Source organism: Kalmanozyma brasiliensis (genome assembly GCF_000497045.1).
Source record: "Kalmanozyma brasiliensis GHG001 unplaced genomic scaffold PSEUBRA_SCAF1, whole genome shotgun sequence".
In the NCBI taxonomy this organism is placed as follows: domain Eukaryota; kingdom Fungi; phylum Basidiomycota; class Ustilaginomycetes; order Ustilaginales; genus Kalmanozyma; species Kalmanozyma brasiliensis.
In genome coordinates, this window is record NW_015961948.1 from 1,206,406 (window position 1) to 1,232,553 (window position 26,148).

The following is a 26,148-nucleotide window of genomic DNA, read 5'->3' on the forward strand; positions in this document are numbered from 1 at the left end:
CCGCGCTCGTGACGCTTGATGAGCTTCTCCAGCCTGCCCATCTCATCCTTCATCTCGCCGACCTTGCTCGGCGTTGCCGTCTCGTTGCTTCCATCCGCCTTGACTCCCTTCCACACGAACAATCGATGCTGGGCCGACTTGAGCGTGCCCTTCTTGCTGAACAGCGGCAGCGTTGTGCCGCCGATGATGCGCGAGGCTCGACTCGAGGCGACGTCGTAGATCGTAAACGTTAGCTGAGCGCCAAGTGGCAGGTCGCACAGCTTGTAGGGTATTGTGATCCATTCGTTCCACTGATGATTGTTGCGGAAGGGCTTGTATGCTGTTTTGACCGGGATGCTGAGCGGCTTATTGTCCGAGAAGAGACGGCACTCGACGATGAGGTCCGGAAACTGAGAGTGTTGAGCGCCCCAGTGTCGGCTTTCCGGCTTATCAAGCAGCTGTGTCCGCGTCAAACGGTCGAGTCGGCCTTGAAGCGATGAGATGCGGAAGGTGAGATTGAGGCTGAGGTCCGACAGCCGGATGAAGGAGTAGAAGTCGCGATCCATTGCGCTGGGTGATCTTGCTGTCCAGCTCAGAGATCAATGCACGGACCGTGATGTGTGTGCATCCGACGACCTCGTCCCTGTCGATGGGAGCCGTCGACGTGTTGGTGAGGATGAACGATTCTACGACCGGTGCATCCAAAGCATTGCGCCAGCTACCACGGGAGGCTGGTGATTTCTCCGCTGAGGGACGACAGATCGCGCCAACTTCGGCTAGTTGTCAGTGCGAGGCGTCTGTCTGATGACTCTGTCGAGGAGGATGGTGGAGTGAAGGTGATCTGATTCGAGACCGAAGCGTGAGTCTGTGCGCGCAAAACCGCGTGCGCTGCATTTCAGGGTCCAACATGTCTCGCCAACAACGCAACTCGACTCGAACGTCTTCCACACGCAACAAACGATCAACGCCCTGTTCGAAAAGGACATCACTCATGAAACAAGCAGAGCTAGCGGAGAAGGTGACATACGGTCGAATCGAATATCATACACCCGGTCGTACAAATTGCGTGGGAGCTACATCGATACAAAGCGCCGGTGCTTCAGTTGCCTGGCAGCCTTGCCAGCTCCCGACACTTGTCTGCGCCGAATTCGTTCAAAGAGATCTTCTCGATCCCTGCCAGTTGCTTCTCCGACATCTCCTCTCCCTGCGAAACCAGCACGTGGAAACGCGTATCGCGCGAACTTGCCATCTGAGCCTTGCGCAGGGTGGCGAGCACCTCATCATCAACGCGCTTCACCAGCTCTGCAGGCTCGTCGGGTACCTCGGTCGGCTCGTCAAACGGCAGGCCACTGATGTCGTCGACCGACCACTCCTCGCATAGCGCAGATGTGTAGAGCGTCTCGAGCTTCGCATCCAATTCGAGCATGAGCTCGATCGGAAACTCCTGATCCTCGCCGATCAGATCTAGAGCTCGGCACACGGGCTCGAGATGATCGGCAAGAAGCTTGAAACAGGTTCGGACCCACGGGTGGATTCGGACTTTCCAGTGGTCTGCTAGATGGAAAGCTGCATTGCAGAGAATCGAGTCCGGCGGCGTCTTGTCGGTCTGCGTGAGTTGCCCTTCTTCCTTGTCCAGCGGATCCTGCTCCGGACTTGCCATGCTGGATCGTAGAAGGTCGGCCAAGATGGTCGTGAAGGTGAATGTGACCAAGCCGGAGCGACCTGGGAAGAATTCGCAGATACGCTCATCCGGATCGACAGACGAGAATCCAAACAAGAAGAAATTGCAGAGCGGATGACGCTTCATGCGGCGCAAGACAGGAGCTAGCGAGGGTACCCGCGGGTCGTCGGTGGTCTGATCGCTGGAAAGCATCTGCTGGAACGCGGCTCGGCGCACGAAGATGTTGGTACCACGCTGGGTGTCTTTCCAGAGTTTGGCGTCCTTCTCCGGGTCCAAACCGAGGCGGGCGCCGCCTTCGAAGATGCGCGCCATGGAGTAGATCATGATCCTCTCGTAAGCAAGAGGATTGACGCCCTGAAAGATCACATTGTACTTGCTGCGCATGTCCTTGTAGACCTTCTTCGTGACTCCATAGCGTTGTGCCGCCAACCTGATCTTGCGAACGTCGTGACTAGTGACGTGGAAATCATCACCGAAGTTCTTGCCGATGGCGGCGTCAAGTACGCTATCGACATTCGAATCGAGGCGCGGAAGCGGATCGAAGGAGATCTGGGATGATGGAGCTGGGTGGTGGTCCAGCTGCAGTGGGACCACACAAATTGTGTATGGTTGCCCAATAGCGTCCGCGAGCGAAGGGGGCACTCCCTTGATGTGGTCGGCCGTGTACTTGCTCGAAAATGCGACGAGGTAATCTTTGAGCCCGGAAGCTTCGCCCATGACGGCGGCTTCGTCCGCACAGGCAAACAGCGCGACGTCGAGGGCCTTCAGCTGTTCGGAAAGCTGATCCACCGAGGATCGGGCTTGAGGCGCTCCGAGACCATGTGCATGGAGCAGCAAGACGTCATCAGCTTTCATGGATTGCCCAGCGAGAACATCGCGAAGATGAGCAAATGGCATGTAATGGTTGAAGCAGACAGTGCTGCCAGAGCTCGTCAGACCCAGTGCCTGGACGCGATCAGCCGAGAGCCGCTCAGGGGCAAACAGCGCGCCCTCCGTCTCGATATGGTTGTGCCCAACGTCGAACTCGAACCAACCGTTCCAAATCAGACGTCGTTGCACCCGTGACTGATGGACTTTGGGGCCTCGACTGGCGGTTCCTCCGTGCAGCGGGGATCGGACGGCAGGTGACGGAGGCACAGGAGAGCGACCGCCGTTCGAGGCTGTCTCCGTGGTGAAGTAGCCGGAATCTTGTGGCGACCACTGACCATCTTCATGCGCTGGTGACCAAGACGCTGCAGGATCGTGTTGAGAACTGGTCACAGCAGTTGCAGGGCGGAGTCGAGGGTCCTCGACCGGACTACGAGCCACGGCTGGTTGCGACGGTCCCGATTGCGCGAAGCTGACTTGCTTGGGCTTGAGAGCAGCGTCTCTTGCGGTTGACGAAGGGCCCGACGCTTGTCTGTCTCGATTGAGCTGTTCCTCGCCCTCCGGAACTGGTTGTCGAGGGTTGAACTGGCTACGCACTGCGCTCATTTCTGGAATATCAAAAGCATCGTTATCGGCTGCATCAGACGAGGCGGAGCTGTCAGCATGAGCGGCCGGAGCTGAAGGTGCCGGACGGCTACCGCCCTGGAAATTTTCGACGGGTTTGAGAACGAGCAGGTTCGGCTTTTTCACTTCCGAAGGCCTTCGAGCGGTTGTTGAGATCGATCGGCCGTTGCTGTCTGTGGGAGCTTGCAAAGGTGGCGCGGTACTCGAGTTCATCGCTCCCGGCCTAGCACCGCTGCCACCTCCGCCACCGCCGTGCAGACGATTCAGGAAATTTCCGAAATCTTGCTTCATTTGAACCTTGGGTCCGCGCCGATGCGCACCTTTGTAGCTTCCGGGCGGAGGGCGTGGGGCAGGTGCTTGACTGGTCGTTGCAGTACTCGGCCCTGCGATCGACGAGGATGACGGTATCCCACTGGATCGCACTGGACCATAGCCCATTCCGGGACGATCGCGGATCGGTGCCATGGATGTGCTGAGCCCGGGATAATTGGGTGCGGAGCGACGGAAGACGATCTGGTTCTCGTCGTCCTCCGGAATGCTGTCGTTGAGCTGCGACACGCGAGTCCGAGCAGCGATGGTACCAGATGCACCTGCGCGAGCCTTCATGGAGATGTCGGCCAAGTTGCGGTCGGTCCGCGTCGCATTGTGCCGAGACGGTCCAGCAGCGTGGGAGCCAGCGGCACCCGCAGAGCGCTGCCATTTCTTCTGCGCCAACTTTTCGAGACGCCTTTGTTGGCCTCGACTGGATCCTTTCTCCTGAAGACGCGTCGTCTCGAGCGTCAATCGCCTCTCACGTCGGATCTGTGCGAAGCGCTCCTCTCGTCGCGCTTCTCTTGCTCTTGTCTCTTCGTTGAGCGACCGTTCGTACTGTTTTAGCTGGACTCGATCGCGGCGAATGTCGAGACGCTTTTTCTTCTTGGCCTCGTGTGCGCGCTGTCGTGGACGACGATTGACAGCGACGTCCGTGTCGGAGTCATGGGCGCTATGATCAAAAGGGTCTTCGATGGCATCGGCTGGTCGTCCACCTTGGCGCTTCCAGTAGTCACTGATGGTCTTCGCCTGGTTGAAATTGCTTTCCTGCTCCCAGGTGCTCGAGTAAGGCGGATAACCCCGCCAGACAGTGCGGTACTGGAGGAAGCCTCGTCTCGGATTCTTCCGATGGCGGAGAACCGCCCGAACAACGAAATTTCCATCGTAAGCATCATCGAGATGCGCGGTCGAACCTTGCCAATGCTCCTGATCGTACTCATTCCAATGCCCGAGCCCTTCCTCGCTGTCCGAGCCATGAAGAGACCCCTCGGAACTGGTGTAAAATTCTTCTTGAGAATCGAACTCGTCCGAGTCGGTGACAACGACAGAGCTGACGTCCGAGCTCAGGAGATCGTCTTGCTGAGCTGCGGAGGGTGGTTGAAAAGGCGCATCTGACGAGGCAAACTGGATAGGGGCGGCAGCACTGCCAGACGCATTGCTGGTACTTTGAGGGATGACTGAGGCAGCGCGCTGAGAAGGGGCTTCGTGCTGAGTAGAGTCGGTCAAGATGGGTACCGAGCTTGATCTGGTGGTTGCTGAGGTAGCTGAGGTTGGAAGCTCGGCGGAGGGTTGCGTTGCGATAAGCTCGACCTCATCCTCGCTCATTGGCTGCGGCTGAGGAGCACGAGATACTTGAGCCTGGTCTTGAAGTGCGGGCTGGACAGTGAGCGAAGGCAGAGGTGCATCGTCGTCGTCTGCTATTTCGACGACGTCTACAGCCTGAGATTTTTGTGTGCCATTCCGGTCGTAGATGGTGCTTGACGATGGGCTGGTAGCGAGTGCGTCTCCGGGTCGAGAGTGACCATTTCGATCTCCATTCTGACTGGCAGCGATGGTGGCCGCCTTCTTCTCGGCCTTCCTGCGCTTGCGCTTCTCCTCTTTTGCCTTCTCCCTTTTGCGTCTCTTCTTTTCGTCACGCCTCTTGATCTCCTCGTTCCTCTTAGCTCGGGAGCCGTCGCCTACCGCCTCCGGTCGAGGGTTTCGAGCACTAGATCGTGTGAAGTAGGATGGCGTCTCTACCAGCTCGTCCTCGGCATCTGATTCAAGCTGATCAAATTCGGAGTCGGAATTTGGTGTTGGCCGAGATTTGACGTTGAGAGAGCGGAGAGGCTTGATGTCCTCATCCTCATCGGTGCTATCGAGTGCCACGCAGGGGGCAGGCATGTTGCTGAGTATGAGGCGTGTGCTTCGCTATATGCACTGGCAAACAGAAGCGGTTCCAGATATCGCGCGGGTTCTGCAGTAGAGCGAAGTTTCCACTTCGTGCATGCGTCGCCCGTTGCCTGTAGACGCTGATGGAGGAGGGGCGAGAATGTGACTCGAAAGGGCGATGGCGTCCAGCGTGCCAATGTGGAGGATCTCAGACCATAGGCATACCACACCGCAGCATACATCCAGTCGAGCGGCGGCTATGAGAGAGACGGCGAAGAGCAGCGGGAGGAAGTTCGCGGGTGAGCTCGCTACCAGGGAAGTAATGCCGAGGTCGTGGAGGAGCAGGTACGATCAAGCCGAGTCGAAAGGCCGATCAGGGTGTTAAGTCAAGACCGGATCGCCTGCGATCGGCTGGAGGCTCAAGCGTAGATTGGGTGAGATCGGTAACGCGGAGAGGTGTGTTGATGGAGATAGGGAGGGGCGGAAGGAAAGGGATCGGTGTAAGACGAGCGGAAGGAAGGAGGGAAAGCGAAAGCGCAGGGTCTGATGTATGCATTCCCGTTTGAGCGTTCATGAGCTCAAAACAGATTTCGCGCAGCAGCAGCAGCAGCAGCAGCAGCAGCAGCCAGCCAGGGTCTGAGACGCGAAGCCCAAAATCTGGCTTTCTCGCCGTGCAAAGTGCTCCTCCGACTTCCGACGTGACTTTGCGCAATTCATCGAGACGGCCTGTCCACGACGAATAAGGTTCTTTCCCACGCTCTGATCAGCCTTCTGACAGAATCACGTTCAGGAAGCGCAGCTCGACTCAGCCCACATCAAGTCTGTTCCGCTCAAGGAGTGAATGAGGACACGTTATGAAGTGGGTCGTCTATTGAGTTCGCACGAAAGGCAGAAGATTACAAAGCTTAGGAGTGACCAATAATTGCTGAGCTCGCGGCTGCCAGAGCAAGCATGAAGATCTGCAACAGGTTGGCCATGACAAAATGTGTGATGGTCTGCCCAATCTCGAGCCAGCTCCCCTCGCTCTTGACCGCGAACAAGAAATTGAGAGCGAGCACGTCTGCTGCGATGCCCGCTCCGAACACCAAGCTCAGCGCCGAATCGAGACCCAGCCCTCCAGGAGCTGTCTCTCCACACAGCTTGAATCCTCGCTCGATCGACATCTTGGATGTCGTTGCGGTGGACGGAAGCGGAGGGGTCGTCGCCAACAGCGAAAAGACTGCGTTGAGGATGAGGAAGGGAACGAGGATCTTGAGCAGCAGCAGTGTCGCCATGAGGAATGGGTTGAAGATCGGGACCAGCCGATAGACGGGTGAGAGATAGAACGACGAAATCGACGCCACATTGCCCGTGCCGAAAAACCCGACGTGAAGGAAGAAGAGGTAGAAGAGGCTCACTCGAAGCTCGCGCAGCTGCAGCAGCCTTCTTGCCCTGCCAGACTGCTGAGTTCTGCCTTCGAATTGCTGCTCGTGTAGCGAGCCTTCCATCTTTGCCCACACCAGCAGAGTGACAGTGTAGCACCCAAAGAAAAGCACTTCGTCCCGAAGCGAAAGCAGAACAAATACGGGAGCAAAGGCGAAGATCACAATCGCCAATCGTTGGCTGCTCGACTGCCTGACCACTCTTCTCGATGATTCGCTCTTGTCACCCTTCACCAGTATCGCCTGTCGAAATCCGTAGGCAAAGGGAAAGACGAGGCTGATCGCGAGACAGATCCAGGCCAGAGCTTGCGTTGCAAAGGGCAGGCCTCGCTTGAGTTGGAGCGATCGCGCAGAGACGGCGGTCGTGACGGCAGTGACAACCAGCACTACCAATTGCACGCGAATGGTTCGAAGGGTGTGGTTGAGATGGAGCGAGCATGCTTCGTCGGCGACGGCTTGCCTCTCGTTTTGACGAGTCGTGTCGTGAGGAAGTTTTGCTGTAGCAGCGACACCGCTTCCTCTTGGAAAGAAGAGTTGAGGACGCGAAAGAACGAGGAGCCCGGCGGCAAGAAACGCTCCAGCGCTGAGCATCAGCAGTAAGATGCTTTCCTCCTTGTTGACATCGCCGATTGTAAATAGACCAGTCGCTAGACAAGACAGACCCCAGACCAAAATGAGTCCCTCGTTGTCCGACTTGAAGTCGGCAGTCAGTGTGAAAGCTGGCCAAGCGAAGCCTATCAACAGGAATCCGATAAACCAAGCTGCTCGATGCAGATAGCCGACCGCCATCAGCTCAAGAATCGCCAAGCTGGATACCAGCATGAATACCGTCTTGACTGCAGAGAAGCCTCCCTCTACCCGGGACATGTAGCGGATTGCAGCCGAAAAGAGGGGAAGCTCGTCGATGATGCGGCCCCAGAAGAAGAAGGCTAATGCTGCATAGAGATAGTACGAGAAAGGCATCTCTTGCGCCGCGAAAAGGGCAAACACGGCTCCTGAGACGGGCGCGACAGCTATCTTGAGCAAGCTTGGCCATGACTTAGCATTTGGAAGAGTGGGAGCGGCAATTCGATCGACTACCTCTTCGGGCAGCATGTGATTCCGAAGCAAGTAAGAAAAGGCGTGGACCATCGAGCCGAGGTAGCCCAATGTTACGATCGAGCAGAGCAAAAGCCAGTCGTACGTTTGCAAATAGTGTGCCCCTTCGACGGCATCGTCTATGAGCGCATTGCTCATCCTCACAGCCATTTCGAAGTCACCTTTCTCGATGTGCTCTTGGATCTGGCCGACTCTCGTCTCGCCCGGGCGAGCTTCATCGATGTGCTGTGACAGAGGCGCGAAGGGAGTGTATCGTACCATTCTTCTGGCTCGGGAGTTGTGCTTGACTCGATAGGTCTCGAGCACTTGCTGTGCATTTGCAAGCAGAGCGCGAGCTTTATGCTCGTCAGGGAGGCCGAGCAGGTCGAGGCGCAGACGGCCCTCCGAGTTGGCTGGAACAGGAATGCCTAGCAGCGTGGCCATGAGCGGCGTGATGTCGGCTTGGTCCACGTCAGCGCGCACAACATCGTCCAGGTGCCAGTCGGCAAAGTATGCATCGTCCTCTGCCGCTGCTCTTGACGCTTGGACCTGTGTCTGGTTCGCTGACCGAGGTCGACGAACTCCAGCCCCCCACGCGACAAGGGGAGTACGCGTGTTGTCAGGATCACCGTCGCCGTGGTTGCCCTTGACGCTCATGCCGTGGTCTGCTGTAAAGACAAAGGCAGTTTTGCCGTCTCTTCCATAAAAGTCGTCTACCAGTCGCTCGACCTCGCGAGCGATAGCATCGACCACAATCGTGTTGCCAACGTATTCTTGAGAGAAAGGCCGGTAGGTGTGGCCGGTGGTATCGAGACCAAGCAAGTGCAGAAAGAAGACGGTGCCTGGACTGCGCATCTTTGCATCGAGCTCCTTGTTGTCTTTGGCCTTACCAAGAAGCTCTTTGAACCGATCTAGGACCCACAGGTCCAGGTGCGAGGCATCTTTGGTGAAGTCCTCGTCGTCTTCGTGGTAGGTCGACATGTCTACGCGGTCTGATGCTGCACCGACGGCAAACATGGGCACGATGTCTGGAGAGCCGAAGGCGAATGAGTGACTCGATTGGTTGAGCAGCGAGTCGAAGGCGATCGGATTGAGCTTCCACCCTTTCAAAACGGCACTGACGTCCTCGTACATGCCAGCGATCATCGCGACATGCCCGGGTCGGCTTTCAGTGGGCACTCGAGTATGGCTAAGGCCCCATACGCCTCGACTTTGAGCTACGCTGCGCAGGAAAGGTGCTGCAAAGGCTGCATGCGGGATCTTACCAGCTATCAAGCCCATCCCTTGAGTTGATTTGTTGGACTCGAGCGCCAGAGGATACGGATACGGTTGTCGAAGAGGGTCCTTTGCGAAAGAGACCCATGAGCCCATCACACCATCTTGACTGTAGGCAGCATCCCGCGTCACTGACCATGCTGGCAAGAGTTGCGCGGTGTGCTTCTTGAGAAGAATATCGGCACGCAAGCCATCACCGACGATGAGTACAAGACGCTCCGCCGGAGGTTCCAGATGGTCTGTGCTGCTCTCGGAATGTACGGTACCCTTGACACTGAAGCGCGGTTCGGGATGTACCACTGGCGAAGTAAAGTAGATATCGAAGATGGCAGAGATGTAGACGACATGAAACAGCAGGTTGAGAAGCAAGAAGCGGACTGACGAGACCTTCTTGTGCCTTTTGCCCCCGGACGAGCCTGCTGCCGTCACCGCATTGCGACTGGATGAGCTAGACGAGTTGGAAGCTGCGGGCGTTGTGCCAGCTGCCCCCTGGCTCATATCAGCTGCGCGGCTACTTCGCTCTGAGTGAGCACAAGTCTGGACACTTGAGACTGCGCCTCGCTAAGCGGTCGTTGATGGTGGTAGTGGTGAGTGGACTGGAGTGCCCTGAGCACGGACGAGGTTCCAAGCTTGTGTCACGGACTGTGCGCACGCTTGAACTTGGCCGAGCGAATTCTTCTTGGAGCTGCATGCTTGGACCCTGAGCCAAAATTTCCGTCGCCGTCACCAACCTGCATCACCAGTCAGAGATGAACGACACACACGCATGGTCATGAGAAGATACTTGTTGCAAACTGAGGTACAAATACATAGGCCGGACACCAATTCTAAGCGCTCTATCGCTACTGCTGCTTCTCGGTCTCGGAACGGATTTCGATACCAGGAGGTTTGCCAATCATCTGGCCGATCTGTGCGTACAGCAAGAACTGTCCTGAGACGAGGAAGGCGGTCATCAGCACCCTGGTACCCAGACCGGCCCAGATACCGACGGGTCCCGTCTCGCCGGCCAGACGAACGAGCTTGGTCATGGCGCTGCCCTTTCCTCCTCCGCCCTTGTTGATCTTGCTGAGTAGAGTGTCAGCAGGGTGAGAGAGCACAGCAGCAGCCACACCGGCTACCATACCGCAACCGAGCTGGATGGTGACCTCGCCCGCCTTGCCGTACTTTTCGCGCTCCTCTTTCGAGATGGTGGAGTCGACCATGGTGTGAGCCCACTCGTTGGTGACGAACTGGCCGATGGCGTAAGGGACCTGCTTGCAGAGGATGGGAGCGTATCCTGCATAGAAGCCAGCGAGACCTTCCTCACCAGCCATGCGAGTAATGGCACCGACCAGACCCTTTGCGTAGCCACGTTCCGAGACGAGACGAATGCGGGCAGCTTCCAGCGGTGTGAGAAGTGTGGTCGCAATCACTTCAGCAGCAGAGGCACCACCGAGGTAGATGACCTGACGATATTGCGAAGCGGCCTCGTCGCTACCAGCCCAATCGACACCCTTCTTCTTGAAGAACTCGTAACCGGCAAACTTCGCACCACCTTGGATGAGGTAGCCGACAGCAGTAGGACCAAAGCCGGTCAAGAGACCTGCAGGACCTTCGGACGAGATGATCTTGCGACCCATGGACACCATGGTCTCTTTGGAGCCCTTTGGCTCGAGTTGAATTCGCGTCTTGACCACATCGATGGGGGTCATGGCACCGTGAGTGATTGTAGCGCAGAGAGCACCCGAAGCGAAGAAGCGCGCATAGTCGCCGAGACCGAAAGCAGGAGTGAGGGCACCTGGAGCCATCTTGTAGCCGCCTTTCGAGGACGAGGCGGGCTTGGATGAAGAGTCGCCGCCCTTCATACCAAGGCGACGGAGAGCCTCGTCGTTGGAGATAGGAGGCTGCGAAGAGTCTCGCGACCCAGCGGTGGTAGTAGTTGCCATCTCGAAGTGGAGCCGCTGTGAGCTGACAGTGCTCACTTGGTGTGTGGGCGAGATTGACGGAGAGGTGCGACGAAGAGAGGAAGAGAAGAAGAACGAACTCTGAAGTTTACATATATGAACGAGGGTCTGACCGTGACTGCATCCAGTCGGATAAGTCCAACTCTTCCTGATGCGAAGTCAAAAGGCGGGAACAGTGAAGCGACACCAGGATTGGAGCTGCACGTCTGACGTATCGGCACATTGGTTCTTCGCCTCTTCACGTCACGCATCTTACGTCTCTGAGCAGATCAGGCACACTACCGCAATGTCATGACAATTCGGGACATCTGTCCCGGTATCGTACCGTGGAATGGGCCAAAATTTCGAAACCACCAACAGACTCTAAGCGCAGGTAGGGTTTTCGACTCACGGCCACCGCCGGAAACCCTTTGCCGTTGATGGATGACGTTGCTGTGCGTGCATGCGTCTCGCCGCACAAGCCAAAAAAGCGCGTTGCCGGCTTCTCCTCGGAAATCACGAAACCTTATCGAGTTGAATCTGCCGATTTGGCCAAAGATATGATCCGATTCGAATGTCTTCAAGAACTCAACGCGTCGGGGGGTGTTGCGAAGATGAGCCAGGGTCCTTCACTCACCAACGCACAGCCCGGTCAAGACGCTTCTTTCAGTGCCCTGAGTCAACTCAATTCTGGTGTACCAAGTGCTCAAACGTCGTCCATCATCTTCAAAATACTGTATCACAGTCGCAACCTGCTCAGCACCGAGCATTCACCACTCTCAGACCTGAGTACCGTATTGCTCGGCGTCGAGTCCCGCCGCGAAGCAGGCATTGGAGAACACAGCCATGGCGCAAGGCCACGACACAGCGGGGCCAAGCTCGCCTCCTGCTCCGCGCACGAGGAAGCCTGGCGAGGTACGATCACGCAGCGGATGCATCACCTGCAAGCAGCGCCGCAAGAAGTGTGACGAGGACTTTCGCATTCGTCACAACGGCGCAACATCCTGCAATCGATGTGCTGACCGTGGTATCCACTGCGAGCTCAGTTCGAACGCTACGCCGCAAAGAGCTACGCCGCAGCAGCAGCGACAACGTCCGTCTCCTTATCCCACTTCCGGAGCAGCCGACACTTCCTCTCGAGCTGCGCGCGGTGTCGGTGCTGCCAGCAATGCTCATCACGCTGATGTGTCATCCGCAGCAACAACCACTTCGGCTGCTCCGCTAGGCTCCAACACCTTCGACGCATCGGCCAACGCGTATGCTTCCATCTTGGATCCAACACAGTCTTGGAACGCATCGGCTCACTTTTCTTTGCAGCAAGCTCCGCAGCAACAGCTTCCCAATGTTGCCACTTTCCCCAGCCTGCAGAACCCCGCCATCGCCAACCAGCTAGCATGGATGAGCCAAAACAACACCGTCTTGAACCGATCGGCGGTTCGATATAATCGGCCCAATATTTGGCCGTCAGGCTCCACCAACGGTGCGGTCGATCCAGCCATTGCCGCTGCCACAATCGCGAACCAAACCGCCAATGCGTCAGCCCCGACGAATTCCGTCGACATGAATGCCATCTTGAACATGCTCAACAGCAATGCCGGTGCAGTCCCATCTGCGCCAGGTTCCAGCCAATGGAATCAAGGATACACCAACAGCATGGACAACATCATGCTCGACGACTTTGTCAGCGAACTCATGAGCCTCACCGGTCCTCTGGTCGGTACAGATGGCGGCGCCACAGCACCGCAAACCTCGAACCCCACTCCCTCCGCGGCTGGCTACTCGTCGTCTCCTCTCGAAACACACAACGCACCCATGTCCACCCAAGAGCCATCGCACGTGGCCACATCGGCACCAGGCGCACAGAGCAAGAACGGCGAGCCAACAGCGTCATCCTCTGCTTCCCAAACGAGAGCTGCTGGACCTAGCAGTGAAACCCCTGCTTCAGCACAGTCCAAAACCGGCCAAGGTAAAGCGCCCACACCTGGACGGACCTCAAGCCGCTACCGCAAGCTCCTCGACTCAGACGCCATCGACTCGCTCCTCAGCAAGTACAGTCCCATTTACGAGCGCTTCTGGCATGCCACGCTCATGCTTCTCTCCAATAAGAAGCGGCAGGCCGCCGTGGACCACCTGATGAGCGTCATTCGTTCCAGCAAAGCATGTCGAGCATCCGTCGTGGTCGTCTGCTTGTCGTATCACGAACTGGTGCAGCGCGTCAAAGCAGACTCGCAAAAAGCCAATCCAAAACCGCCAGCTCAGCAGGCCAAGAATGCAGCGCCCAACTGGACCACCCTCGCCACCGACACTGTACACAACGGCAAAGCTGCTGCACAACCGTCCGGAGAAGGCATGTCTCAAACTATCGTCGATATGTTCCCGGGCGACGAGGACGACGACGACGATGACGACTCGCAGTCCATCCGTTCCGATGTCGCAGAGGACTCGAACGACGAAGACATGACTCACTCGCGCATGGACGACGACGATGACGCCGATGACGAAGACGACGAGCCCGAAGAAGAGATCAGCACCATCGAGCGTCGACGCAGTGGTGACAGGTCCTACTTGTCCGCTCAGGGCAAGGTCAGTGCGGAGCGCTACGGAGCCACCAGCTTCTCTCGTCGAAGTGATCCCAATGGACGATCTCCACTTCCACCCGCGCGCACTCTGACGGGCAAGCTGTCCACCGTCGAGGACAAGATCCAAGAGATGGAAAATCCGTCACGTGACGCGTTCAAGGGCCAGATAGTGGAAGAGCCTACCGTCGAGCTGTGGTTCGACATAGCCAAAGCCGAACTCGAGCGCAGTAGAGAGGACTTGACGCTGGACCAGGAGCTGTGCGCCATCATCAACTTGCGCTGGGCGTGTCTCTGTTTTGCCGGCGCCGAGAGGGCTCGTCAGCTCACCCAGGAGCTGGGCAAGGTCATGCAGCGTGAAGGCATTGACATGGATCATGCAGCGGAAGAAGAAAAGAAGGGCTCGTTTGTATCAATCATGCTGCTGACAGCTGTCTACACGGACGTGCTCGACACGGTCTCGGACCGAGGCAAACGGACGCACGTCACTACTCGGGACGTGTCCAAGCGCAAACCTGCCCAGCTATCGAGGCTTCGACGCACTAGCAACCAGGCAGGTGGCGAGGATGCCTCGACGAGCAAGGACGAGCCGTTCTTCGGCAGGATCTCGCTTGTCTCGTTGGAGCTGCTGACGTGCTTCAAGCTGATCTCGGACCTGTCTGCGGATGTCTGGGGTCCGATCAGCAGCACGGTGGCCCAGCCGAGTCGCCCTTCAGAGACCGAAGTAGCCGAAAGGTCACGCGAGATCGAACGCAAGGTCATGTCTCTGCCGCCCTGGACCGACCCCAACACCTCTTCGTCGTTGCGTGTTCGAGCCTTTGCGCTGCAAGAGATCTGGCGTCAGACCGCGCGGCTGTATCTCCTGCAAGCCGTGCACCGTCGGGGCCCGCTGCATCCGGAACTGCAGAACATCTTGCACGAGATCATTCGTTTGGCAAAGATGATGAAGATCCAAAGCTTCTCGCCCATCGCACCCATCTTCACCGACGCGCCCCTCGCAGCCGGTCGCAATTCCGGCAGCGCGACCTCGCACCGTCCCGCCCCGCCGAACTACGTCGGCGGCCTGCGCGCCTCCGACCCCACCAACGATGTCCGCGATGCCAACCACCCCGATCCCGTCATCAACGCCACCTTTGGCATAGACGAAGACGATCCCGCCTTGCTCCAATCAGCCGCCAACGAAGACGACACCGCCGGACCGGGTCCGTTCCAAATGTGGCTCGATGTGGCCAGCTGGGAGATGTGCACCGTGTGGTTCTTGTGTTGCACTGTGGCGCTGACGCGCGCCGACCGGCAGTTCTGCATCCACCATCTCGAGAGTTTGGGGCTGGAGAGGGCGAACAGGGACAACATCCAGGTGGTGAGGGACTACTGGGCCAAGATGGACTCGACTGGGCATACTGTGGATTGGTTCGACTTTGTCAAGGGCAGTGGGAGGAGCGTTATCTTTGCCTTTTGATAGCGTTCTTTCCTCGAATGTCAATTTCATCTGCGATGCAGTCGGTCGACGCAGTGAATGTGAAGCAGCTTTTGTTTGAATGCGTTGAATCTTCGTACAGCGATGACAACATGGTGTGACCGGGATGATTGATCTTACGCGCTAGCCATGAGCACCCACGGCGCGTCCACAATGGCCAGCTCGACCAATGCCCCACCCTTCCTCTTCCCGTCACCACCCATCTCATCCCCGAACACGCCTCTCATCCTCGCCAGCAGGACGCCCAACCTCGCTCTACCCTTCTCGACCTCCGGCCAAGCACCTGCGTACGTGTCAAAGAGGTCCTGGGTCAAATTCGCGTATGCCAGCACCTGACCCTTCCTCTCCTCCTCCAACACCTCCTTTCCTTCCTTCTCGACGACGTGTAGGGCGTGGCTGAGGTACGCGAGGTGGAGATTGAACACTGAGCGTGGACTGTCCCTTCTTCCGATCGCGCTCTGGATGGTCCCGTGGATGAGCTCCAGCGCCTCCACGCCGCCTGCGCCCCCGCCGAGCGTCTTGATCGCGACCAACAGCCGCACGACACTATCCACCTCCCCGCCCGCGTCTCCGCTCTGTTGCAGCGACTCCAACTCCGACTGCGCGGCATCTAGCAGATCCGCATCGCCACTGGCAAGGCCAAGAACGGCAAGCGCCAGAATGGACGGCACGTGCACTGTCTTCCCCTGAATGTTGGCGAACAGGGCTTCTTTCACCTCCTCCACCGCCCCCGTGCCTGAGTTGGCGAACAGCAGCTTGGCAAGGTGCAGCGTGAGGTCCAGTTCCGCAGCGCTGCCGGTTGCCGTGTCGAGTGCCTCCCGCACGCTCGCCAGCGCCGCATCGGGCTGGCCGGTGAAGTGGTGTGCAAGCGCCAGCCCAAGCTGCGCACCCATCTTCGCCGCCCTTACCGCCTCGGGTGCCAATCCCCCATCGCCATCCATCTCGCCATCCAACAGCCCGATCGCCGCCTCAAACGCCCCCTTGGCCCCCTCGCAATCGCCCCTCCCCAGTCGAATCCGCCCCAAATTGCCCTCCGCCACCGCATACTGCTGTGCCACCTCCATCACCTCCGTCTTCTCATACCTCTCCTCCAACACCCTCGCTGCCAATTCCACCCGCTCGCTGGCCAGATCCGTCTGCCCCAGTCGTTCGCACAACATCGCACTGAGGTGCAGCACGCTCGCATCCCCTGGTGCACCCTCCACGCATCTCCCCAGAGCGAAGCTCGCTCCACTCAGGGTGGTTTCCCCTACCCCAAGCTCGGCTAGCACCGCCTGGCCCAGCGCTAGGCCGGCCTCGCTCAAACTTCCATCGGTTAGCGAAACAGCATGCTCCAACAACCCTCTGCTCATCTTGACGTCCCCAAAGTGACGCGCAACCAACGCCTGCCCCACCCACGCAGCCCCGTATTCCGGATCAGCCGTTTGGGCTTTTATAAAGCTCTCATTCGCCAACTCTGCGTCCCCGTGATGCAGATAGAGCAAACCGAGATGCGTCCAGCCGATCGGACTTTTGGGTGTGGATTCGATGGCGCGGATGAAGCAGTGCTGCGCGAGACTGGCGGAGGAGGTGAAGGTGAGATTGCCCAACAGGAGCCAGTAGGATTCGTCACCGGGAGTGTGGCGTAGGGCTTGCTTGATGCAGCCGATTGCGCTGAGGCGCGCTGCGTCGCTGGTGGACTTTGCGTGGTCCACTAGCGGTGCCAATGCAGGTGCGGTGAGATGAGTGTGGTTGGAAGGATCGAGGAGCGAAAGGGAGAGTCGGTAGAGGGCGACGGAGAGGTCGGCCCATGCGCTGCCCGCCACTGCATCGTCGGACGCGTTGAGCACTACCCGCAGCTTGTATAGCCACACGCTGAGTTGGAGAATGGTGAACGGCGTCACGTCGGCGGAGGGGAGGGAGAGCTTGGGGTAGGTGACGACGCTGATCGAGGGGAGCTTTGCATCCGTCTCCAGATCGTTGGCCAGCTTGAGCAGGGGAGAGAGCTCCCCGCCTCCATCGGATGACAGTAGCGCGGTGGATCGATGAAGACTACCGAATTTGGACAGATGGAACACGGCGTCTGCGACGACCTTCCATGCCGAACGGAGGTGCTTGTCGTGCGTGAGCAGTGCGTGTGCTGCTTCGCGGATCGCGCTGATCGCCGAGATCTCCGCGCGCTCCGTGTAGCCCGTAACCAGCTCCTGACGGGATGAGAGGAGGAATGCGTTGCTCAACGCCACCCTGACGCCGAGTTCGTCCGGATGGCTGGCGAGGATCTCGCTGAAAGTGTCAATGGCAGTGCCGAAGTTACCTAGCTCGAGATGCACGTCGCCGATGCTGTATTTGGCCTGCCAGCCGTCGTCCTCTGCATCACCCGCAGCCTGAACCAGCTCGAGACACTTGGCAAAGCACTTTAGCGCAGCGACATGTCTCCCCGCCAACGCGTACGCCTGACCGAGCCTCTGCCACGAGACCTGATCTTTCGGCTCGGCACGCAACGCAATCTGAAACGCCAAAATCGCCTCCTCGAACCGCTTCTTGGCGACCTCGACGTTGCCGATGGCTTTCCAGGCCCATGCGTTGCGCGACAGATGCCTTCTTGAAGCATGCACCGCTGCAGACGTCCCACCACCAATAGCGTCCGCACCACCTTCACCCTCGATCGTTCGACGCGCAACCACTTCGACCAAGTCCCACTCTTGCTCCTCGGCAAAACCCACCGCGAGCCGTCGCGCCGCCTCGTCCTCTCGCGCGTCCAGCTCGAACGCTTTTTGGAAGCACTTGCTCGAGCGCACCAGATCGGCCGGTTGGAGCACGTCTTCGTAGTAGAACCCGAGCGACGTGTATGCCGGCGCGAACGCCGGGTTGCGCTTGAGCGCCGTAATGAACGCCGTGAAAGCATGCGCGGGGTCGGACCGATACTCTCCACCCATCAGCCAGAGACATCGGCCGAGTCGCCACCACAGCTTGGCGCGCAGCTCCGCCGTGGCACCCTCGTACGAGATCGGATCGATGCGGGAGAGGATGGCTTCCATCTCTGTTTTGGCGGACTCGAGGTTGTTGGTGTTGACGTCGCACCAGGCGGTTTCAATCCTTGCTTCTTGGGAAGGATCGGTGCTGAGCGAGAGAATGCGTTCGACGCGATTCTTGTACGAGGCGGGGTCTTGGGTGGCGGAGATGGTTCGGACGCGCTCGAAGAGGGTGCGCGCCGAGTCCCAGCGGAAGGCAGCCTGCTCGATGTATGCTTTTGCAAGAAGAGTGTCGATGTCGGAGGGGTCTGCTTCGAGGGCGCTGTCGACTAGACGAGAGGCTCTGGCGTGGTGCTGTGGTGGATGGAGGTGCGTCAGAGCTGACAGGAGGGTTTTGTTGATGCCGATGCGAGACTGAGCGAGATCGACGGCGGTGTCCGACTCGATGCGATCAACGACGTGAAGCGCAGAGGTCGCCACTTCGGATGCGGACTGGAAGTCTCGATCGAGAAGATACAGCGCGGCCGCGATGCGATGCGCAAGCACCGAATTGGGGCATTCCTCGAGACCGTCGATGGCGAGGTTGAGCAGATCGTCCTGTGACTTTGGTAGTTCGATCTCTACGTCGGCGCGCTTCTCCTCTTCTTTGATCTCGTGCAGATACTGCTCGTCCTTGATGAGCAGCAGGTAGGAGCGGAACGCTTTGGTGCGGCCTGATCGTGGGAAGAGGTTGATGAATTTGCGGACCTGTTCCAGTCGCAGGTCTGCCAGTGAGAGGACGGGTGTCCATTCGAGATCGATTTCCCATGCCAGTTCGTCCGGCAAACCAATGATGACCATGCCGTTGGCGAGCTTGAGGATCTCGTCCCGCAGACTGCGTTTCGATTCTTCCTGTTCTTGCTCGGCCTGCTCCTGCTTCTCCTGCACTTTGCGATCGACGGCTGCTGTGCCTGTAGGAGCTGATTCTCTTGCCAGCTGCTTCGGTGGGTACGAGTTGAGCAAAGCGAAGCGATGACGGAGCAATTTGGCCTCGACTTCGATGCGAAGCTCGTCCTCTGCTTTGGGATGCGACAGGACCGACTCGTAGAGGCCTGGCAGCCGCGAGTCCGAGTACACCTCGAGGCGTACTTGGTTCGTAAGAGCCTCCTTGCCCTTGTTGGCTCCGTCGAGACGCATTCTGCGCTTGTCCGACTCCTTTTGTATTGTGTCGGCCTCCCATTTTTGCGACAGGTCGATGAGCTCCAGTAGCGTTTCAAGACTCTTGACGTGAATAGCCATCTGTGTTTCGAAGGTGGTCGACTTTTCCGGTTGTGTCTGGTCCGGTACCTCTAGCGTCGATAGTAGGTCATGGTACTTGGAGTCGTGGAGCAGCAGCGAGAGCGTATCGATGACGCGCCTGCGTCCGCCCTCTTCCCTCTCTAACGCCAACAATCGCTGAAAGGCCTCTGCGCACTTTGTCGCATCCCCTGCGTCGTTGTATAGATCCATGAGCTTATAAAGCACATCGCGGAGCTTGTCCCAGCTCTTGCGCTGGTCGTAGAACTTTTGCAGTCCCTGCCACGCCAGCAGCTGTGTCGGATGATCGCGCGTGGCTTTGAGGTAGGCCGCTTCGGACTCGTCGAACTTTTCCTGGTTCAACAGGGCGAGACCGAGGAAGACGTTTGCGTTATAATTGTCGCCCTCCTGCTCGAGCACGCTGTTGGCAGCTTCTGCCGCCGCGAACCAGTCCTTCTTAGCCAAAGCATCGCGCGACTGCTTGAGCTTCTGCTTTGCGTATGCTGATGACATGCCGACGAAGTGATTTCGACCCACCCGCACCGATGCGCGTCTGTGTGCCTGCAGAGCCTTGAATGAAGCTGTGAGGTCGAGACAATGCCGCCGAGCCGAAGAGGAGATGAATGCAATGTGATGGAGAAAGGTAAGTGGGAAGTGCTGCTCAGTTCTGTCGTGATTTCTTCTGAGGAAGAACGGCGACTTAATTCCTCCACTTTGAGACGGTCACATCCGCGTTCCGCACTTTCATCATCGACCTTATCCGCTTTGCTGTTCTTGCTTTTATAGGTATCTTGCACTTCTTGAAGGGAATCCCAAGTCCTGAAGATCCTTCAGGCTGGATTGAGGCTACAGCGAGAGCTACAGAGCATGTGAGAGTGCAGTGAAAGTGGTGCAAGTTGATGCTCGATGTTCAATCACGTGATGTAGCCAGCTGCAGCTCGATGCATTTCAGCTAAGCTGGCCAAGACCACAAATTCATGCCAATTCCATTTTTCGGCCAAAGATAAGGTTGTCCACCTTCGCGGCCTCGACACATCTTCCACCTCCCTTCACCGACACCCCTCTGCATCTCTCTCACACACACGCAACGATGACATCGAGGAACCCTTCCAAGGAGGACGTAGCGAATGAAGCCGACAAATACCCGCGCCTCTGTCCTGGCGGTGGCCTGTTGATAGCCTGGCAGCTCAAGGGCAAGAAGGTGCTCATCGTGGGTGGTGGGCCCGTTGCAGCCGGGCGACTCGTCAACGTCCTCGATGCAGATGCCATTCTCGACGTCATGTGTCCCTCTTCCGGTCTGTGCGACGAGATGCGCTATCGGATCTTCACCGAGAAAGTCGTCTCCAACTACATCGACGGCATGTACGACCCGGCCCATCCCGAAATCCTCGATCAGTACGACATGGTGCTCACTGCGATCGACGACATTGAGCTGTCCAAGAAGGTCTGCTACGAATGCCGTGATCGACGCATTCCGGTTAACGTAGCAGACGTGCCGCCGGAGTGCGACTTCTACTTTGGCTCGCTCATCCGCAATGGCCCACTGCAGGTCATGGTCTCCACGGGAGGTCAGGGTCCCAAGATCGCCTCGCAGACAAGGCAGAAGATCCAAGCTGCTATTCCCAAAAACGTCGGTCAGGCCATTACGAATGTCGGAAAGCTCAGAGGCATGCTAAGGAAGCGCGCGCCAAACCCGGAGATCGGCGCAAGGAGGATGCGTTGGATGATCGAGGTCTGCGAAAAGTGGAACCTCGACGAGATCTGCACCATGAACGAGGCGGATATGAAGAAGATCCTCGACGGCTGGGAGTCAGGCTACGTGCCAAGCTATAAGGAGGTCAAGGGCGGATTGCCGTTCTTGCCAAGCGATGTCAGGATGAAGAAGGCGCTCTTTGGGACGTGTCCCGTGGTTGGATATCCAAGTCCTTACCTGACTGGCTTCACAGGGTTGCTGTTGGGCGCGGCGGTGACGTCGGCTGTGTTCTTGTCGAGAGGGTTCCAGCGATCGGCGTAGTGTAGCTTTGTATTCTTATTCTTGGGTTATGTACTATGATTGACACTTCTCAGCTCGCTCAGGGTCTTACGAAGAGCACCGGGGCTGAAGCTGGAGCTACTGCGCTACACACAAAGTCTTGCCACGCAGAGCTGCAAGACACATCATGACGAATTGCGATCCTGTGACAGGGGAAACAGTACACTGAAGAGTCCATACGATACACTGCTTCACTCGTCATCCTCCTCTTCCTCCTCCTCGTTGTCCTCGTCCTCATCTTCCTCTTCCTCGTCACTGTCATCCCGACGCTTCTTGCTCTTCTTGCTCGACGCGGCCTCCGACGACCGAGCCGAAGATACGCCCTTCGAGGTCGACTTGCGGCTTGTCTTGGAAGCCACCTTGATCGGTGAATGAGCGTACGCCTGGATGACCTCCTCTACGTCGACTTGGATCGCATCGAAGAAGGCCTTGACGCTGTCAAATGCAGGAGTCGACTCCAGGTCAAGACCGTCAAGACCAGCTTCCACCTGCGCGGTGTAGGCCTTGGCGAAGGCGGCCTCGAATCGGCCCAGCGCATTCTTGGTCACAGTGTCGGTGATGTCGTTGAGCTCGTGTAGGCCCGTGAGCAGGATGAGAACTTCCTGCACCTTGGCATCGTCGAGCTCTTCGGGCAGGAAGACCTTGCCTAGCAGCTGGCACATGACCTTGCGATCCTTGCAGTCCTTGGTGTCCTCAATCGTGTACATGGCCTTGATCAGCTCGATGGCCACATCCACGTGGACGTTCTCGTCGCGCACCTGCCCTGGCCTCATCATGACCTTGTCGGGATCAGTCCAATCCAAGAGCTGCAGACCGACCTGCGTGGGCGTCACCATCTCCTGATCCTCGTCCTTCTCCTCGTACACCTCGGTCAGCACCTGTAACACAGATAGGAATACTCGTTGCAAGTGTCGCTGGTTTCGACTCGAAGACCCGCAGTACACGGGCAAGAAGTACGAGAGGCATTGTCGCAGCTCCTGATTTGCCATGGTCTCGGGAGACATGTAGATCAGCACCAGGCTCTTGAGCGCTTCGTCGTCGTCCACCATACCCGTTAGCATGAGCTTGGCCATGCCCTCGCAGGCAGCACTCTGAATGGTGGGGTCCTCATCCTCGAGCAGACTGAGAAGATACGAGATGATCTGACGTCGGGCCATCTCCTCGCCTGCCGGGTTGCGAGAGCAGAGGTATGGGATGGTGTGGTTGATGAGCAAGTCAAAGACGGCCTGCACAGCGCGCAGCTTGATCGGACCGTCAGCACGTTGAACTTGGTCGATGAAGAGCGGGAATGAGTCGAGCGCAAGCTTGCGGTCGAGCAGGCAGCAGAGGGCCAGACACATGAGTCCGAGCTCGCGCACGGGGGTCTCCTTGGATCGGACGGCGGGAGCAATCAGCTGCGGAATGAGACCGTGGAAGGCAGTGTTCTCCTGCAGGGCACCAACGACTCGTTCCAACATGGCTCGGACGATGGTCAGGCATCGATGCTCGATAGCAAGTGCGTCGTGTGCCGGCGACGAGGTCTCCTTGCTTCGAATAGACTTGCGTGACTTCTTGCGGGCGAGCTGAGAGCCGTCGACGCTCATCGTGTCGTCGATCTCGGTCTCGTCAAGGTCATCGGCATCGGCATCGTCCTCATCGCCAAGGTCCAGCACGATCTCGACAATGATGCGCATGAAGTCCTTTTGCGTGGTCAGCTTGAGCAGAACATCTAGACAAGCGGGGACCAGGTCCTCGGGGAGCTCGATGTCGGAGATCATCTCCCGCACCAGACCAAACATCTTGTTGCGGCCGGCCTCGTCGCCGTAGTCGGATGCAAGACCGATGCCGAGCAGCTGTGAGACGACGAATGTCTTGTTGCGGATGGTGAAGAGCGCGATCTCGGCCTCGTCTTCGGGGATGAGGGCGCTGTTGGCGATAGCATTGTACTGCTGGAGGAGCTGTGTGAGCTCACTGTATTCCTTCTGGATGCGGAATGCCAGGGCGGTGACCACAGGCAGACACTCCTCCAGCCGACGGTCGTTCTTGGTGCGTTTGAAGTGGTCGATGAAGACACGAGCCAAGAAAGCGGTGGAAGGCGACAGATTGGCCCAGAACTCGTCGGCGTCAAACGTGACCTGAGCCACGAGCGCCGGACGGCTCTCAAAGATAGTGAGCAGCGCCGTCTCGATGTGCTTGGAGCCGACGACATCGAATTGGTTGAGGAAGACGACCAGATCGCCTCCGCATGCGTCGAACCAGGCATTGACGAGTTTCTGAGCGGCGCGCTTGACACTGGGCTCTCGTTCGCCCATACCAACGCGAATGACCTCGCCCGCAGAGTCGATGTCGAGACCAAGACGGGAAGGCCCAGCTTGAGCGGCGCCCGGGCCCTGAAGTGCCTGCATCTGCGTCTTGAGAATGCCGGCGAAGCTGCCGAGGTAAACACAGCGGCGATTGATGGGATCGACGTCTCGTAGACGCTCCAAAAGTAGAGGAGTGGACTCCTTGTTGGCAGTGAGATTGTTGAGAGCCGCCCTGCGAACTTCGTGGCTTGGATCGAAGCGGAGGGTCTCGATGAGTGCCTGCTTGATCTCCTCTGATTCCTCATCGTCATCGTCCTCGTTGGTTTGAAGCTTGGTCAAGGCGATGACAGCCTGTACACGGACGATGGATTCCTTGTCTCTGGCGCGCTCGAGCATGAAGGACTTGAGCGTGAGGAACAAATTCTCCTCGATGTCTTCGAGTCCGTTGATGAACAAGGCGATGCAGCCGCAGCATCGGTATCTGACGTTCTTGTTCTTGGCAACAGAGCCCTTGAGGAGATGCTTGAGGAGAAGCGAGGCGAAGCGGGTCGCTGTAGTATCCTCCTCTTCCTCGTCATCGTCCCCGTCTTCGCCATCCTCGGCCTTGTCTGCGCGCGCCTGAAGGCGGAATTGCTCCTGTGCATAGGCAACGTAAGCGGCGACGAACTTGCAGACGCGGTCTGCATTGGGAACACCCTTCTTGATAGGCAGAACACGGTCGAGACAGCCGACAAAAACTTCGTTGAATGCTTTCTCGCCGATGGGTCTCACACGACCGTCGGATGCGTGTTCAGTGATGGCGGCGACCTTTTGGTGGATGCGATAAAGAGATACGACGTTCTTTCTGTGGGTGGCAAGACTATGCTGAGCCTGCTGGAAGATAGGCGGGATGGACCCATGCAAGGCGATGAGAGCAGGATCGGTGACCTCCTTGCGCGGCTTGGGAGCTGCCACGCGGGAAGAACGACCCGAGGCGGATGATCTCGACAATACCGCGACGGGCATGCTGGCGGATGAGGCGCAATGGAAGTGATGAGCTGTCGAGATTGATGCTGGTGGTGGTGGTAACGGTTCATTCAGCCTTGGAAGGGTTGGTTAGCCAGGGATAGACTTGAGCTGAGCCTCAAAGCTCTGCGACGCGTCCGGCTGCGGTGGCTTCAGGGTGCAGTGCGATATTTTGCGCAGTTGTGTTGGTCTTTTTTCGAGTTGTTTGGCTGAGGCGTGTCGAGGCCAGAACAGGTCACGTGCCTCCACTTGAGTCGAAATTTTTGGTTGGCGCTGAAGCTCATGCACCTCCTTCTCGATACTCTCTCACATCTTCTTCCCGTCATCCTTCCAACATCACCCAAGGAATCGCTACGACATGCCACCTCAAGTACTCTCACGGTCGCAGGGCGACTTTTTCCTGCGTGGCCTCACCTCGAATCCACCGCAACGGTCCGATGGACGGCATCTTCTCGCCTTCCGATCTCTCGACATCGACACAGGAGTTGCTGCACAAGCCAACGGCTCATCACAGATCACGCTTGGCGGCACAGAGATCTTCTGCGGCATCAAAGCCGAAGTCAGCAGCTTCGGAGACGACAGCGACGACGAGGACGGCGAAGCAGAATTCCAGACCCAGGACGAATTGGACTTGGCGAGCGAAAGTAGAAAGACGGGCAGGATCAAATGCTCCGTAGACTACTCGCAGTCCCTTGTGCACTCCTTCGACAGCAAGGTGCTGGACTCGCTATCGATCTCGCTTTCTTCCATGGTCAACTCGGCATTCTCGCCGCGGTCGAGTCCTCTGCCATTGCACCAACTGCTCATCATCGCCAATGCTAAGCACTGGACAATATACATAGATCTCCTTGTCAACTCACTATCAGGAGGCAATCTCTTCGACGCCGCGTTCGCTGCGATATTCGCCGCGTTCTACGATACGCGTGTGCCGGTGACTCGCGGCGTCGCTTTCGAGGCACCAGCGACAATAGATGAGTCGGGCAACGCGGTGCAGGGGGCTTTCGCGAATGCGCAGGGCGACCTCGATCAGATGGGAATCAAGGGCTTGCTCAAGAAGAAACCGAAAGGTAGCGCAGCTGCCACATCAAAGAAGGGATCGGGCTCCGACTCGAAAGTCGTCGACTTTGAGCTCGAGCACAGCGGCGAGGATGGAGCGGCACTGGACGGACGACAGAATCTGCCGCTCTGCATCACGGTCAACATTCTTCCCAACAGCTACCTGCTCGACGCCGATGTAGACGAGGAAGCTTGTGTCGGCTCCCGCGTTCAAGTGCTGGCGACACGCACCTCGAAAGTGCTCTCGGTTCGCACAGAGGGAACAGAAGAGATCTCCTTCAAGCGCGTCAGCGAGGCTATCCGTATTGGAAGCGTTCAAGCAGCTCGGCTGGCCGAAGCTTTGCTCACGCAATTGTCGAGACAAGCCGATGCGGACGATCAAGACGAACAGGTTCAAGCTTCGGCACATGGCTCGATGGATGTAGACGCATAACATGGTCTCGGCTTTGACTTGTAATTGTACCTTC

At 57.8% G+C, this 26,148-nt stretch overlaps 9 protein-coding genes across 9 annotated transcripts in view; 3 read left to right on the forward strand and 6 right to left on the reverse strand.

The window, feature by feature from the left end:
* Window positions 1–545, reverse strand: part of PSEUBRA_000470 (Phosphatidylinositol 3-/4-kinase, catalytic domain protein) — a gene marked incomplete at both ends in the record, with an annotated part of 2,895 nt that extends 2,350 nt beyond the window's left edge. The window contains one exon of the mRNA XM_016436083.1: window positions 1–545. This exon is cut by the window's left edge and continues 2,350 nt beyond it. Coding sequence (XP_016295052.1) covers window positions 1–545 — 545 coding nt within the window.
* Window positions 546–1,078: 533 nt separating this feature from the next.
* Window positions 1,079–3,133, reverse strand: PSEUBRA_000471 (uncharacterized protein; the record flags this gene model as incomplete). The annotated part of the gene is made up of 1 exon (XM_016436090.2): window positions 1,079–3,133. The coding sequence occupies one exon, from the start codon at window positions 3,131–3,133 to the stop codon at window positions 1,079–1,081; it is 2,055 nt and encodes a 684-aa protein (XP_016295053.2).
* Window positions 3,134–6,237: 3,104 nt separating this feature from the next.
* Window positions 6,238–9,603, reverse strand: PSEUBRA_000472 (GPI ethanolamine phosphate transferase 1, C-terminal; the record flags this gene model as incomplete). Its single annotated transcript, XM_016436094.2, has 1 exon — window positions 6,238–9,603. The coding sequence occupies one exon, from the start codon at window positions 9,601–9,603 to the stop codon at window positions 6,238–6,240; it is 3,366 nt and encodes a 1,121-aa protein (XP_016295054.2).
* Window positions 9,604–9,947: 344 nt separating this feature from the next.
* PSEUBRA_000473 (Mitochondrial substrate/solute carrier) lies at window positions 9,948–11,030 on the reverse strand (the record flags this gene model as incomplete). The annotated part of the gene is made up of 1 exon (XM_016436092.1): window positions 9,948–11,030. The coding sequence occupies one exon, from the start codon at window positions 11,028–11,030 to the stop codon at window positions 9,948–9,950; it is 1,083 nt and encodes a 360-aa protein (XP_016295056.1).
* An 843-nt stretch (window positions 11,031–11,873) lies between these two features.
* PSEUBRA_000474 (Protein of unknown function DUF3468) lies at window positions 11,874–15,062 on the forward strand (the record flags this gene model as incomplete). The annotated part of the gene is made up of 1 exon (XM_016436077.2): window positions 11,874–15,062. The coding sequence occupies one exon, from the start codon at window positions 11,874–11,876 to the stop codon at window positions 15,060–15,062; it is 3,189 nt and encodes a 1,062-aa protein (XP_016295057.2).
* Window positions 15,063–15,196: 134 nt separating this feature from the next.
* PSEUBRA_000475 (Tetratricopeptide repeat) lies at window positions 15,197–19,819 on the reverse strand (the record flags this gene model as incomplete). Its single annotated transcript, XM_016436082.1, has 1 exon — window positions 15,197–19,819. One exon carries the CDS (start codon window positions 19,817–19,819, stop codon window positions 15,197–15,199), a length of 4,623 nt encoding a protein of 1,540 aa, XP_016295058.1.
* A 577-nt stretch (window positions 19,820–20,396) lies between these two features.
* On the forward strand, window positions 20,397–21,320 carry PSEUBRA_000476 (Siroheme biosynthesis protein Met8, C-terminal; the record flags this gene model as incomplete). The annotated part of the gene is made up of 1 exon (XM_016436069.1): window positions 20,397–21,320. The coding sequence occupies one exon, from the start codon at window positions 20,397–20,399 to the stop codon at window positions 21,318–21,320; it is 924 nt and encodes a 307-aa protein (XP_016295059.1).
* A 209-nt stretch (window positions 21,321–21,529) lies between these two features.
* On the reverse strand, window positions 21,530–24,625 carry PSEUBRA_000477 (Nuclear condensin complex subunit 3, C-terminal domain protein; the record flags this gene model as incomplete). The annotated part of the gene is made up of 1 exon (XM_016436081.1): window positions 21,530–24,625. The coding sequence occupies one exon, from the start codon at window positions 24,623–24,625 to the stop codon at window positions 21,530–21,532; it is 3,096 nt and encodes a 1,031-aa protein (XP_016295060.1).
* Window positions 24,626–24,983: 358 nt separating this feature from the next.
* On the forward strand, window positions 24,984–26,114 carry PSEUBRA_000478 (Exoribonuclease, phosphorolytic domain 1; the record flags this gene model as incomplete). Its single annotated transcript, XM_016436067.1, has 1 exon — window positions 24,984–26,114. One exon carries the CDS (start codon window positions 24,984–24,986, stop codon window positions 26,112–26,114), a length of 1,131 nt encoding a protein of 376 aa, XP_016295061.1.
* Between the last annotated feature and the right edge of the window lie 34 nt (window positions 26,115–26,148).